The following is a 12,971-nucleotide window of genomic DNA, read 5'->3' on the forward strand; positions in this document are numbered from 1 at the left end:
TGGCCGGCGGCGGCTCCCGGCGGGCTCGGCGCGCGAGCGCGGGAGCGGCGGCGCGCGAGAGGACGGGTAATGGCTGAGGGGGAGCGGGGATCGGGGGGAACGGCAGCGCTGAGGGGTAATGGCTGAGGGGGAGCGGGGATCGGGGGGAACGGCAGCGCTGAGGGGTAATGGCTGAGGGGGAGCGGGGATCGGGGGGAACGGCAGCGCTGAGGGGTAATGGCTGAGGGGGAGCGGGGATCGGGGGGAACGGCAGCGCTGAGGGGTAATGGCTGAGGGGGAGCGGGGATCGGGGGGAACGGGAGCGCTGAGGGATAATGGCTGAGGGGGAGCGGGGATCGGGGGGAACGGCAGCGCTGAGGGGTAATGGCTGAGGGGGAGCGGGGATCGGGGGGAACGGCAGCGCTGAGGGGTAATGGCTGAGGGGGAGCGGGGATCGGGGGGGAACGGGAGCGCTGAGGGGTAATGGCTGAGGGGGAGCGGGGATCGGGGGGGAACGGCAGCGCTGAGCGGTAACGGGATCGGAGGGGAAACGGGAGCTCTGAGGGGGAACGGCGGCTGAGGGAGAATGGGGGCTCTGAGACCGTAATGGCGGCTGAGGGGAAACGGGGACCCTGAGGGGGAGGGAGGAGGGATTGATGGCAGGCCTGGGGAGCTGGGAAATAGGGAGATAAGAATAGGGAGGTGATGCTGTCTAGATGGTGTATATATATATATAATCGAATGTTGGGGAGGGGCAGAGGTTGGAAGGGGAGTACTGATGGGCCGAGAGGGGAGTGGTGAGGGGTAAGGGTGGCCTGAGGCAGGACTCGGGGTAATGCAGCCCTTGGAGTGATGGTTTGCAGGGGAAGCACTGCCCCCTTTGCTTCCCCCTCCTTGGCTGGCCTCGTGCAGAGCCCACTCTCAGCGTCCCCTTTTTCCCTTCCCCAGGATGGGAATCCATGGCTTGGCCAAGCTTATCGCCGATGTGGCTCCCGGGGCCATCCGGGAGAATGACATCAAGGCCTACTTCGGCCGGAAAGTGGCCATCGACGCCTCCATGAGCATCTACCAGTTCCTGATTGCCGTGCGGCAGGGAGCCGATGTGCTGCAGAACGAGGATGGGGAGACCACCAGCCACCTGATGGGAATGTTCTACCGCACCATCCGCATGGTGGAGAACGGCATCAAGCCGGTGTACGTGTTCGACGGGAAGCCCCCGCAGCTGAAATCCGGGGAGCTGGCCAAGCGCACGGAGCGCCGGGCCGAGGCGGAGAAACACCTGCAGGAAGCGCAGGAGGCCGGGGAGGAGGAGAACATTGAGAAGTACAGCAAGAGGCTGGTCAAGGTGACCCCACAGCACACACAGGAGTGCAAGAAGCTGCTGACGCTGATGGGAATTCCCTACGTGGAGGCACCTGGAGAGGCAGAGGCCAGCTGTGCTGCCTTGGTGAAGGCTGGGAAGGTGTACGCCGCCGCCACGGAGGACATGGATTGCCTCACCTTCGGCAGCCCCGTGCTGATGCGGCACCTTACGGCCAGTGAGACCAAGAAGCTGCCCATCCAGGAGTTCCATCTGAACCGGATCCTGCAGGATCTGCATCTGACCTGGGAGCAGTTTGTGGACCTGTGCATCCTGCTTGGCTGCGACTACTGCGCCAGCATCCGCGGCATCGGGCCGAAGCGTGCTGTGGAGCTCATCCGGGAGCACAAATCCATCGAGAGGATCGTGCAGCAGCTCGACACCAAGAAGTACCCCCTGCCCGAGAACTGGCTGCACAGGGAAGCCCAGAAGCTCTTCCTGGAGCCCGACGTGATCGATCCCGATGCCGTGGAGCTGAAGTGGAGTGAGCCGGACGAGGAGCAGCTGGTGCAGTTCATGTGCGGGGAGAAGCAGTTCAACGAGGAGCGCATCCGCAACGGCGTCAGGAGGCTGAGCAAGAGCCGCCAGGGAAGCACCCAGGGCCGGCTCGACGACTTCTTCAAGGTCACCGGATCCATCACCTCAGCCAAGCGCAAGGAGCCGGAGCCCAAGGGAGGGGCCAAGAAGAAAGCCAAGACCAACTCCAAGCCCAACGGCACCGCTGCCACAAAGACTAAAAAGGCAAAATAACCGGATTGGGTGCTCACAGACCTCTGGGATTGAGTTCTTGGGGGGCTTAATGAGGAATTTTAGACTAACAACAGTTGTGTGTTAGTGCTGCGTGTTAGTGCTGGGAAAGAACGGATTAGGCCGGCAGAGTGGAACAGCTTCTGGGCACAAACACGCCCAGATTTCAGAATTCCAAAGCTGAACACCTCCAGAGCAGACTCAGGACGAATTAGATTTCAGCCTGATCCCATCCCTCCCAGAAAAGGTAGATGCAAGCAGAACTGAGAAGGAGGCTTCAAGTAATGAGGTAAAATTCTTGCTTTAACGAGAGTTCATTAAGGTTTTTCCTTCCCTTTTTGTGGTCACTCCCCTTCTTCAAAACCCAGTTGTGGTCTCAATTCCAGCAATATCCTAGCCCGCTTTTAGTGCGTAATCCAAGGAAAGCTGAGCCCAGTTTTCAGCTCTCCCAAACTAAAATTTGCTTAGAAGTGCTTAAAAATAAAATTATTCATAATCCTAGAACTGCAGCCTCTTCAGTCCCTGAATTCCAGAGACATTTTTCCGTGTTGTACACACTTATAGGTCCCAGGGTGGGAATAAAAACCTTTTATTTCTTATTTTATTCTGTATTCTCTATAGTTTTTTGCTTGTCAGAGCCATGGGATGGGTTTTGTTTTCAGAATAAAATTTGAACACAAAGACACTGTTTCTCTTTCTCTAGAGAAGTGGCTTAAACCGTATTTTTAAATGAAAATCTCAGTTTTAGAGGGAATTCCATACCAGCCGACAAATCAAATGCAGTCTGGAACACAAAGAATTTCAATTTTGAGCTCTTTGGATGCTTTGTAGGCTTCAAAATTCTGTGAGTGCCCTTTCCAGTTTGGAAAATAAGAAGCTGGCTTGTTTTGTGGGGAAATTAATATTTATTATGCATTAATCGTGCTAAAATTGGGATTTATGTTTCCTTGCTGTGGATTCTCTTACATGTTTCAATCCTTAATGGGTTTTTCCCCAGAAGCTTTTAAACTTTTATCTCCAAGTATCTTCATAGGTACAGAAATGGTTTTGTGGTGGAGAGATAAAAAATTATTTGAAAATAATAATATCTGGAATAAGTCTGAGAAATTTACCAATTCTAAAAACTGATTTTCCACCACCCTCTCCCTAGCTGGTGCTTCGTGGTATTTCACTCCATCTTTCCTCCATTTCTCATTCCAAACAAAGATTCCCACTGCTTCTGACACTGATATTATTATTAATGAATTCCAGTTCCACTCTTTATCCTGGGAGCAAGTGCTGTGGGAAGCTAGGGGCCCAGCAGAGCCAGTCAGAGAGGGCACAGGGGATTTCGGGCTCTCAGGTGTGGGCAGTCTCCCCATGGGAAGACTGGAATACTTTTCCACCTTTTCCCCTTTTCCACCTCTTAGTTCTAATTAAATGAATTTTCAACTTCTTCATCCCAGTTTTCCGTCTGGCTGGACCATTACCCATGTGTTGCCCACAGCATTCCCATCCTGAATCCAAACCCAATATGTGCCAGCTCTGGGAAGAAAGGAACCCTGTCCCAGTGGAGAGCAGAACAGTGGGAACTCTCAAATAGCTTTTGGGGAAACCCCAAATTTATCCAGCACAAAGAACACTACGGAGTGTGCCAGCTGCTGCCACAAGCTGCCTCCTGAGCCATGCCAGCCATCTCCTGAGAGCTTCCTTGTGTTCCCGTTCCCGCTGGAGCCTCTTGTCCAGCACTGCCCGGAGGGTTTTCTCCTGTGGCACTGCTGCAGTGTCCTGGCAGCCATGCATTGGGCACCAGCGGCTCAGGGACACTTGCTGCTGGGAATGCTTTGCATGAATGGCTTGGGCTCCCAGTTGTATTTCCAGGCTTTTCCTGGCCATGGGTATCTGGTGAGTTCTGTGGACAGCCACGGCTCCGAGGCAGCAGGGAGACCTGTCCATGTGGGCTTCTCCATCTGGAGTCCAGCAGATCTCATGGAGGCTCTGGCAGGGATGGAGACTTTTGCTATAAATATCCCAGGTGTGGAGATCTTCCTTAGCCTTGTCCTTCACAGCCTGCTCCAGGGAGGATCCCTGACACGGGAACTGCTGTCTTTGCCGCCGGAGCCTCTTGTCCAGCAGTGTGCGGAGAGTCTGCCCAGATGGCTCTGCCGCAGGATCCTGGGAGCTGTGGGTTGGGCACCGGCGGCTCCAGGAAACTTCCACTTGCTTCTTGGCAGGAACAGGCCAGGTTCCAGTTGGAGCACAACACAGGTCACAGAGCGTCTGGATGGGAATGGAGGACCCTTTCCGAGGGATGGACATTCTTGAAAGGGTGGGGGATCTCAACCAGCGCTGGGCTTTGCGGAGGACTGAGCCTTTTCCAGCGGCAGATGTTTTCCAACGGATCAGGGCTCTCGTTGGGCGCTGGCACCTGGAGGGCTGGGGGCTCCCAGAGGAGCTGGAGGAGGCACAGCAGGGCAGCTGGCCTTGCTCCAGCAGCTGCTCCAGGTCCTCCCACAACAGCTGCCACATCTCCGAATCCCGCGGGAAGGACACCTGGGGCCACAGCGGCGTCACCAGGTCCTGCAGCTCCCGGGCCGCGGTCGCACAGGGGGTGCAGCAGGGGCCGCAGCCGCAGGGGATGTACAGGGGGCTCTCCGGGGCAGCCGGGCCGTGGCGAGGGGTCTCCTCAGCCGGGGGGGACCTGGGAGCCCCCGGGGCCGCTCGGCAGCGCCGCGTCCCCCTGGCCCGGCTCCCGAGGCGCTTCCGCGCCTTCCAGATGCGGGTGGCCAGCAGGACGGCCGTACTGGCCACCAGCAGGACAAGCGGGGGGAGCAGGAAACTCATGGCTTCATCCGTGTCCCATCGTGGCCATGCTGAGAGCCAGAGGGTGGTGTCAGTGTCCCGTGGAGACACCGTGCTGATGTCACAGAGCTGCGGGTGGGACACCTGTGTGACATCACAGCCCCGCCTCACCCCAGCGCTCATGGCCCCAGGGCACCCCACTGCTTCCAGGGGCAAGGGGCTCCATGTGGGCACTGGTGGCCCTCTGGAGCAGGCAAGTAGGACACAGTGATGAGGAGGAGGATGATGGTCTCACCTCCTGGCTGACAGAGCCAGGGACATGGATTGTCCCATGGGACACTGCAAAGTGCTGGAGGAGGAAAAGCTCTTCTCAGTAACCACCAAACCGCCTCTGTGTTAGTCACAGCATTCCTATCCTGAATCCAAACCCAGGGCTGTGCCACACACTGAGGAAAATGAACCCTGTGAATCCTACTAAAAGCAAACAACCAAACCACTGAGGCGGAGCAGTGTGTTTTTCATGGAGCATGATGGTGATGGAGGGGATTTAGCAGGGGAAAGAGGGGCAGACTGGATACCTGTGACATCCCATGCAGCACAGGGCAGGAATATCATCTCCAGTGGAGCAGCTGATACCCTACACTTGCTGTGGCACTGCTGCGTGGTGCCAGCTTATCTGTGTGGCCATGGAAGGACCTGGAGAGTGGCACCATCACCATGGGTTGAGTCAGACAGGATGCTCCAGTGACTGGTTTGATGTCTGGGGTAAGACCGCATGTACTGGAGATGATGAAGGTGGTGGATGTTGGTTTTTGGGCTGTTGGGAAGACTTTGGATCCCGTCCTGCCCAGCTCCTTCTGGAGACAGTGTCTGTGGAATCGTAGAATGGTTTGGGTGGTATTGGGGAAGATGTAATGGGAAAGCCTTATAAATATGATTGCCTGGCAAAGGATATGGAAAATACAGAGACTGTGAGTGAAACTGAGATGAGAATAAGCTATGAAATTTCAGACCTTGTTTGCTAAGCAACTGGTGAACAGTGGTGTAGCTAGTGGAAGGTAACTCCCTTTTTTGACCTACAGACAGATCCAAGGGTCAGATTGTTGTGGAAGATGAAATGGGAAAGCCTTGTAAATATGATTGCCTGGCAAAAGATTTAGAAAATACAGAGCTTGAGATGGTAAAATGTTCTGTCTCGTCCCTCAGACATGTATAGTTTTTCCCACATCTGTAAGTATCATGTATCACTAATCCCATTGGTCCAAAGTCTTATTCTGCATCCACTCTGAAGCCCCCTTCATAAGGTGTTCCCGGGAGACAGGGGCCTTTCTCCTTCCCCTTCTCCTTGCCTCTCTCCTTCCTCTTCTCTCTGCCCTCTTGGACCCTCTCTTGGTATCCCCTCCCTGCCCCCATTCCTTGGGGCTGTCTTTGAGCTGTGGCTGGCAGCTCCAAGCAGGGCCCCACAATAAACTGTGTATCCTAAATCTGATTTCAGAGATCTCTCGTCTCCATCCGTCCTGACCGTCCTGTGGACCAGCCCTCGCTACAGGGTGAGAAAGGTCCAGCTGGGAGCAGATCCAGGATGAGGGTCTGACTGGACAAGGTCCAGGGGGTTTAGGGAATGGGGCTGGCTGGGAGAGCAGCTGGGACCCAGCTGGGAGGTGCTGGTGACTCCTGGCCAAAGATGGAGTCACAGAATTGGGACTAGAATCAGCTGCAACCCCAGGCCACCACCTGCAGATTTCCGGGGAGAAATGCAACTGGTGGCCTGAGGCTGATGCTAATTGGGATTGTAATAATCAATTGGAAATAATTGCATCTGATTAATGCCATGAGAGTTTGTGTGGGGATCAGAATAGGTTGAACTGAAGCACAGCAATGTGGCTGGAGGAACAAGCCTGTGGCTGCTGGGGAAAGGCTTTGTTGATATCCAAGAGGGAATTGACTCCATGAAGTTTTGGTAAGGCTGTGCTTGTGTGTGGTGCTGGGGAAGAGAAGGGGAGGAGCTGAGCTCATGGAATTAAGCAGGAGGAAGACAAAAGGGGTGTGAGCTGTGTTTTCTTCCTGAGACACACACACACACAGAGGGACATGCTGGAATAGCACTTTATTGCTCCACAGAGGGGTGCAGGGTGTCTTGGTGGCGTCAGTAGGTGCTGAAGATGGCCTCGATGTGCTCCCCATTGTGTGGTTTGTAGGTGCCAACCCCTGCAGCAGAGGGATGTGTGAGGCTGGGACATGGAGACCCCCACCACAGACTCCCCTGCACCATCCCTGGCCCCCTCCCCAACCTTCATCGAGGGCATCCCCAGCACTGAGGAACTGCCAGTAGGTCCTGTCCTCCATGCTGCTAGCCAGCCCATGGATGGAGGTCACATAGAGACCCCAGGATGTCTGCTCCATCTGGAAGCTGCGGGAGAGATGAGGAGGCTCAGGCCTGGCTGGGGAAAATGCCAAATCCCACCTCCACAGCCACCCTGCCTCTCACCTAAAGGTTTGGGGGTTCTCCTCTGCTGCCACCTCCATCACCTGGAGCAGAGTGGAGCCACTTGGGACTGTCACTGAGGTGGAGTAGTGGAAGTGTTTTCCCTGGAGCATGTTGGTGATGGAGTAATGCACCTGGATGAGGTCTGTGCAGGGAGAAAGCGGCAGGGTGGGCACCTGGCACACCCTCAGCAGGCACAGCATGGGAAATCATCCCTCTGGGGTCTGGGCAACTCCAGGTGGGATCAGCATACCTCTGGGAATGCCATATGTCCCCAGCATGGGGGACAGGGACAACTGTTGGCCTGGGGACATATTCTTGGTGACAGCACAGTCCAGGCCAGCCACATCCAGGTAGGACCTGCCCACCAGGGCTGGCAGCACCTGGGCGATGGCCATGGGCTGCTGGTAGTCGTGGGTGTACACCACGGAGAAGGCCTGGGCACAGTCCCACTTCCGTGGGGCGTAAAACTTCCTTGTGGCCTCCAGTGCCTGTGGAGCGGGTGGGACATGGAATGACACATCTTGGAATGGGACCAGTTGGCCGTGATGCCACACTTCCCTGGCACCTCCCCTACCTGCAGGGCCAGCCCCATGCTGTTGATATTCCCGATCATGCCATTCCTCTTCTCCTGCTCATCCAGAAAGCTGTTGCTCACTGTCCAAAGTGCCTCCCGGAGCAGATCCTGCACATCCTGGAGCTCCACGTAGTTGTAGACGCAGGCCAGCGCCAGTGCCACCATGGCCTGGGTGTCTGTGGGATCCTGGAGTCACTGCCAAGGCTCAGGATAGACCCCAGGAGTGGGACTGTGGGAGCAGATGAGTTCCTCACCCACTGAGATGTGGCTCTCGGGGCTCAGCACCTGCTTGGCCAGGGCCACCGATGGCCCCTGAGCACCACCTGCCTCAGCCAGGCACAGGGCCAGGGTGTCCAGGCCCACATTGTACAGGGTAGTTTTGGGAATCCCCTCGGCCTCTGAAAGCAAAGATTGGCAAGATGACAAGGCGTGGGGACAGTGGCACCCCCAGGCCCCCAAGTCCCAACAAACCCAGTTTGGCCATCTCCTCATCCGTTTTCTGCTGCAGGACACGGATCAGGTCGAGGGTCTGCTCCAGGGCATGGACACTCTGGGGATCCTGGCAGGAGGAGAGGAGGGCAAGGGCGTGCAGAGCCACCTGTCCCGAGGTCATGTCTGTGGGGACAAGGGGGCAGTCAGGCTGTGCTGGGCTGGGCACCCCAAGAACTGGTGGAAACCTGGTCCCTCAGGAGCTGGTGCCTTCCCTCCTTTCCCTCCCTACCTTTCTGGGCTCTCCTCACCGCCTCCTCCTTGATCTCCTGGAGCAGCCACTTGTGGACAGGACCGTCACTGTCCCCTCCAGCCAGGTTCATGGCCATCAGGATACTGGGATTTGCCGCCTCCTCGAGATTTACAGATCCCTCCAAGCGCTGGAGCAGCTGGGAGACCATATCCTGCGGGGCCACTGGAAGGAGAGGGGAGATCAGCGGGATCCTGTGTCCCATCCGTGCTCTCTCCTGGTTCTCCACTGGCAGCTGACACTCACCACAGGTCTCGGTGGCTGTGCAGCCCACCAGGGCCAGCAGGACCCCGATGCCCAGAGCCACACCAAGCATCCTTCTGGAGCCAGCTGACCCACTCAGGGTGGCAGAGTCCTGTGGAATTCGGCTCTCTGGGTGTCCTCTCTGCTTTTAGCTGCTCCCAGTGTCCTTGTCCCGTCACCTGCCTTCCCACAGCTGCCCTGGGTCTGCCAGGCACCGCTGGCTTATCTGTGTGTACAGTGGGGGAGGGAGGGTGGTGATTTTCCATTTGAGATCAGCTGGGGACCACTTGGACCACTTCAGTATCCACGAGGCTGTGATGTTGTTCGGGATTCATCCCAGTATGTCCCAGAAGGCACCACCTCATCTTCCACCCAAGGTCCTGGAAGCCTGAGGAGCTCCACTACTGGCTGGGCATTCTCCAGCTGTATCCCACTTGGACTTTTCCAGGAAACTCCAGCCCTGATGATCTAACTATAGTACCAAGAAAAATGTTGGAGAAGATCATATTGGACCCTGCTGGGAAAACAATTCAAGGGCAGTGCCTGCGTCAGGCACAGGCAGCTCAGGATAATGGAGAGAAATTCCTGTCTAACTGGTTTCTTATCCTGCTGCCATAAGGTCTCCCAGCTCAGAGGTGATGGGAAGGCAAAGCCTGTTCATTTTTGGGATTGTAGTAGGAGTTTTGTCTCTGTCCTTCACAGAATCCTTCTGGAAGTGTCCAGCTTTGAGATGAGCAGGGACAGGGTGTGCTGGCTGCTGTGCTGGATTTAACTGGGATAGGGAACTTTACTGGATTTGGATTCAGAATGGTAATGGTGCAGATAACACCCAGGAGGTTTGGTGGTTGCTGTGTGGGGTTTGCCCTCCTCAAGCACTTTGCAGCATCCCGTGGGACAATCTAGGACAAGGCACCATCCTCGGGGACATTCCCTGTGCCTTTTATGGGCAGGGAGGAAAAAATGAGTCTGGAGGGTGATGGTGTGACTTGGCACAGCCCATTGCGGTGGAAGACAAGGTGAGTGAGGGATGAGCCCGAGTGAGATCCCTCCAAAAAAGGGATGTTACAGCCACAAAATGCCTGAAAATTCATGAGGGGTTTGTGTATAAAATACTGAAAACTGCAAATATTCCCATTTTTGTATATTCTGAGAAATTTTAATGCATTTAAAAACCAATTCCGAATTAAAACCTCATGTCTGCTGTGTTATAGACAGGATATACACTGTAAGGAATTGTGATTACGGAGCTAGAGGGTTTGAAAATACAAATTTATTTCTCTATGCGGGGCCAAGGCCGGGGCTGCTCCCGGAAAGAAACACCGGAGTGCAGGCACGGAGCCGGGAGCGGCAGTGGCGGAGCTCGGGGAACAGCGGGGCCGGACCGGGGGCACCGGGAGCGGCGGCGCCGGGGTCGGAGGTGAGCGGGGAACGGGAAGAACCCTGAGCGGGCAGCGGGGACCTCGCGGGTCGGTGTCCCGGCACAGGATGGGTGTCCCGGCATAGGGATCGCTGTCCCGGCACAGGGATCGCTGTCCCGGCACAGGGATCGCTGTCTCGGCACAGGGATGGGTGTCCTGGCACAGAGATCGCTGTCGCGGCACAGGGATGGGTGTCCCGGCACAGGGATGGGTGTCCCGGCACAGGGATGGGTGTCCTGGCACAGAGATCGCTGTCCCGGCACAGGGATGGCTGTCCCGGCACAGGGATGGGTGTCCCGGCACAGGGATGGGTGTCCCGGCACAGGGATGGGTGTCCCGGCACAGGGATGGGTGTCCCGGCACAGGGATCGCTGTCCCGGCACGGGGATCTCTGTCTCGGCACGGGGATCTCTGTCCCGGCACAGGGATCTCTGTCCCGGCACAGGGATCTCTGTCTCGGCACGGGGATCTCTGTCCCGGCACGGGGATCTCTGTCCCGGGACACAGGGATCTCTGTCCCGTGCCGGGACACGGAGCGGGAAGGCGGCAGCAGCGGGAGCTGCGGGCAGGGGACCCCGGAGCCGCCTCGGCCGAGCGGGGCGCGGGGCGTCGCTCCGGGGCGGATTCCGGAGGGGCCAAAGTGAACATTTTGGGATAGAATCTGAATGAATGTGCAGGGGAGAGAATGCACAGTTTGGGGTAAGGATGAGGTGGTCGGTGCTCTCCGGAGGGACCGGCTCGGGCTGGCTCTGTGTTGCTGTGATTAATTTGCTTTATGGAACGAGACACCTGAGACTGCCGCGGGAATCCAAGGCTGGAGCCGGGAAGTGGGACATACTGATTGTAGGATTACCGATAAGGATACAGAACGGATCTACAGAACGACCGTATAACGAGATATGTATTTTAAAAGCCCGCGGTCATCCTTCTCCCAGGCAAATGACAGGAGGGAAAAGCTGTGAATTCAAAGGCAGAGAGAAAATCTACCAGCAAAGGGGGAAGGTTTCAGAAAACATTTCTGTAACTAATAACTAATAATTATTAATTCCCCAGTGAGAAGAACACAAACTCACAACCATTAAGGCCTGGCATTTGCCTGCAGTGAGAGCTCAGCACACATCCAGAAGCAATTCCAGCATCTGAAAGGAAGAAGAAAAAGGCGATTTTGTCTCTTTCAAAGTTATTTCAAGTTCTCAGACCCAAACCAACCTTTGCCCTTGATTTTGGCTGTGTGAATCCTGAGCAGTGGGCACAGGTCCTGTCATTCCTGCTGATGGGAGTGATGCTTTCTGGGGGAAATCAGCTGATTTCCACAGTTCACTGCCTGCCCCATGCCTGATCTGCACAGGGGAAAACCTCTTCCATGAAGGGATTTTGCTCCATCTAATCCCAGCTGCCCAGGCTGTTCCATGTGGATGTTGCCAGGCTGGGCAGCACAGGCAGGTGCAGCTCTCAGCTCTCTCTGCTCCAAACACAGCTCTGGGCTCCTCTGCAAACTCCTCTGCTGTGAGGTTTTCTCCAGGAGAGCTCAAGGAATGGCTCAATGGCAGATTAAGTTATCAGAGAGGGAAGTAAAGGATAAATATTCCTGTAAGAGCCTTTGGGATCTGCTGGACTCAGTTGGGAAGGGGACATTAATTCCCTGCAGTGCAAATGCACAACAACCTCCAACACAAAGCAAACACTGTCAGGTGGGCTCTGAAAGCACCACTTGGACAAACCTCATTGTCATTCTTCCTCTCAGGGACTGTTCCAATCAACCTCTGCAGCTGACAAGCCCAAAAGCTCTGGAGTCTGTCTGCTCTGGGAACATACTCCGGCCATTTTCCCTGGGAAAGAAAACTCACCAGTCCAGGTTCCTGATGTCAGTTTGTAGGGCTGGACAGGGATCACAGACAGTGTCTCTGGGGCTCTGTATGGGGGGTTCCTGACGCCCTGCAAGGGTCCCAGACGCCCCAGGGCATCCTGAGGGATGCCCTGGACTCCCAGACGGTGTCACAAAGGGACCTGGGGCTGATGGCAGGGTGCTGGAGTGTGGTACAGAGGGTGGGGGCAGCTGAGAGGCAGCAGGGGTCTGTAGGAGTAAAAAGGGGGGCACAGAGACACTGAGAGGCTACGGTGGGGAGCTGGAGGGTGACACATGGAGGCTGAGGGGCAGAAAGGATATTTAGGAGTAAAAAGAGGGGCACACGGATGCTGAGAGGCTACGGTGGGGAGGTGGATGGCGACACATGGAGGCCAAGAGGCAGAAGGGTCTGTAGGAGTAAAAAGGGGGACACAGGGACACTGAGAGGCTGCGGTGGGGAGCTGGAGGGTGACACATGGAGGCTGAGGGCAGAAGGGGTCTGTAAGAGTAAAAAAGGGGTCGCAGAGATGCTGAGAGGCTGCTGTGGGGGAATGTAGGGTGACACAAGGAGGCTGAGAGGCAGGGGGTGCCTTGAGGGACAAAGTGGGGGGGGCCTGAGGGTTACAGGTGAACCAGCCCTCACACCACCCTTAACCTCACCCTAAAAACCACCCCTCCCCAGGTGGGGAGTGCACGATGGAGGTTAGGGGGCCAAGTGAAAGTGTCGGGGGCTTGGGGTGACACACAGACATTGTGGGCTGAGGGGCAAAGAGGGGGGGACTTGGCAGGTGGAGAG

General features: G+C 56.2%; 2 protein-coding genes across 3 annotated transcripts; one reads left to right on the forward strand and one right to left on the reverse strand.

Annotated features, from left to right (window-relative positions):
- The first annotated feature begins 34 nt into the window (after positions 1–34).
- Positions 35–2,590, forward strand: FEN1 (flap structure-specific endonuclease 1). The gene is made up of 2 exons (XM_077783781.2): positions 35–66; positions 928–2,590. Exon 2 carries the CDS (start codon positions 929–931, stop codon positions 2,087–2,089), a length of 1,161 nt encoding a protein of 386 aa, XP_077639907.1. The 5' UTR covers positions 35–66; position 928; the 3' UTR covers positions 2,090–2,590.
- A 4,304-nt stretch (positions 2,591–6,894) lies between these two features.
- On the reverse strand, positions 6,895–9,034 carry LOC110485049 (cobalamin binding intrinsic factor). 2 transcript variants are annotated; one of them, XM_085579975.1, is made up of 8 exons: positions 8,651–9,034; positions 8,401–8,544; positions 8,184–8,327; positions 7,930–8,105; positions 7,667–7,843; positions 7,356–7,495; positions 7,159–7,277; positions 6,895–7,075 (listed from the first exon to the last, which is right to left on the reverse strand). In XM_085579975.1, the coding sequence occupies exons 1-8, from the start codon at positions 8,982–8,984 to the stop codon at positions 7,014–7,016; spliced, it is 1,296 nt and encodes a 431-aa protein (XP_085436101.1). In that variant the 5' UTR covers positions 8,985–9,034; the 3' UTR covers positions 6,895–7,013. The 2 variants fall into 2 exon arrangements, with proteins under 2 accessions (XP_085436101.1, XP_085436102.1); XM_085579976.1 differs by having other exon boundaries at positions 7,356–7,497; positions 7,606–7,843.
- Between the last annotated feature and the right edge of the window lie 3,937 nt (positions 9,035–12,971).

Source organism: Lonchura striata, chromosome 5, assembly GCF_050655825.1.
Source record: "Lonchura striata isolate lonStrDom1 chromosome 5, ASM5065582v1, whole genome shotgun sequence".
Taxonomy (NCBI): Eukaryota; Metazoa; Chordata; class Aves; order Passeriformes; family Estrildidae; genus Lonchura; species Lonchura striata.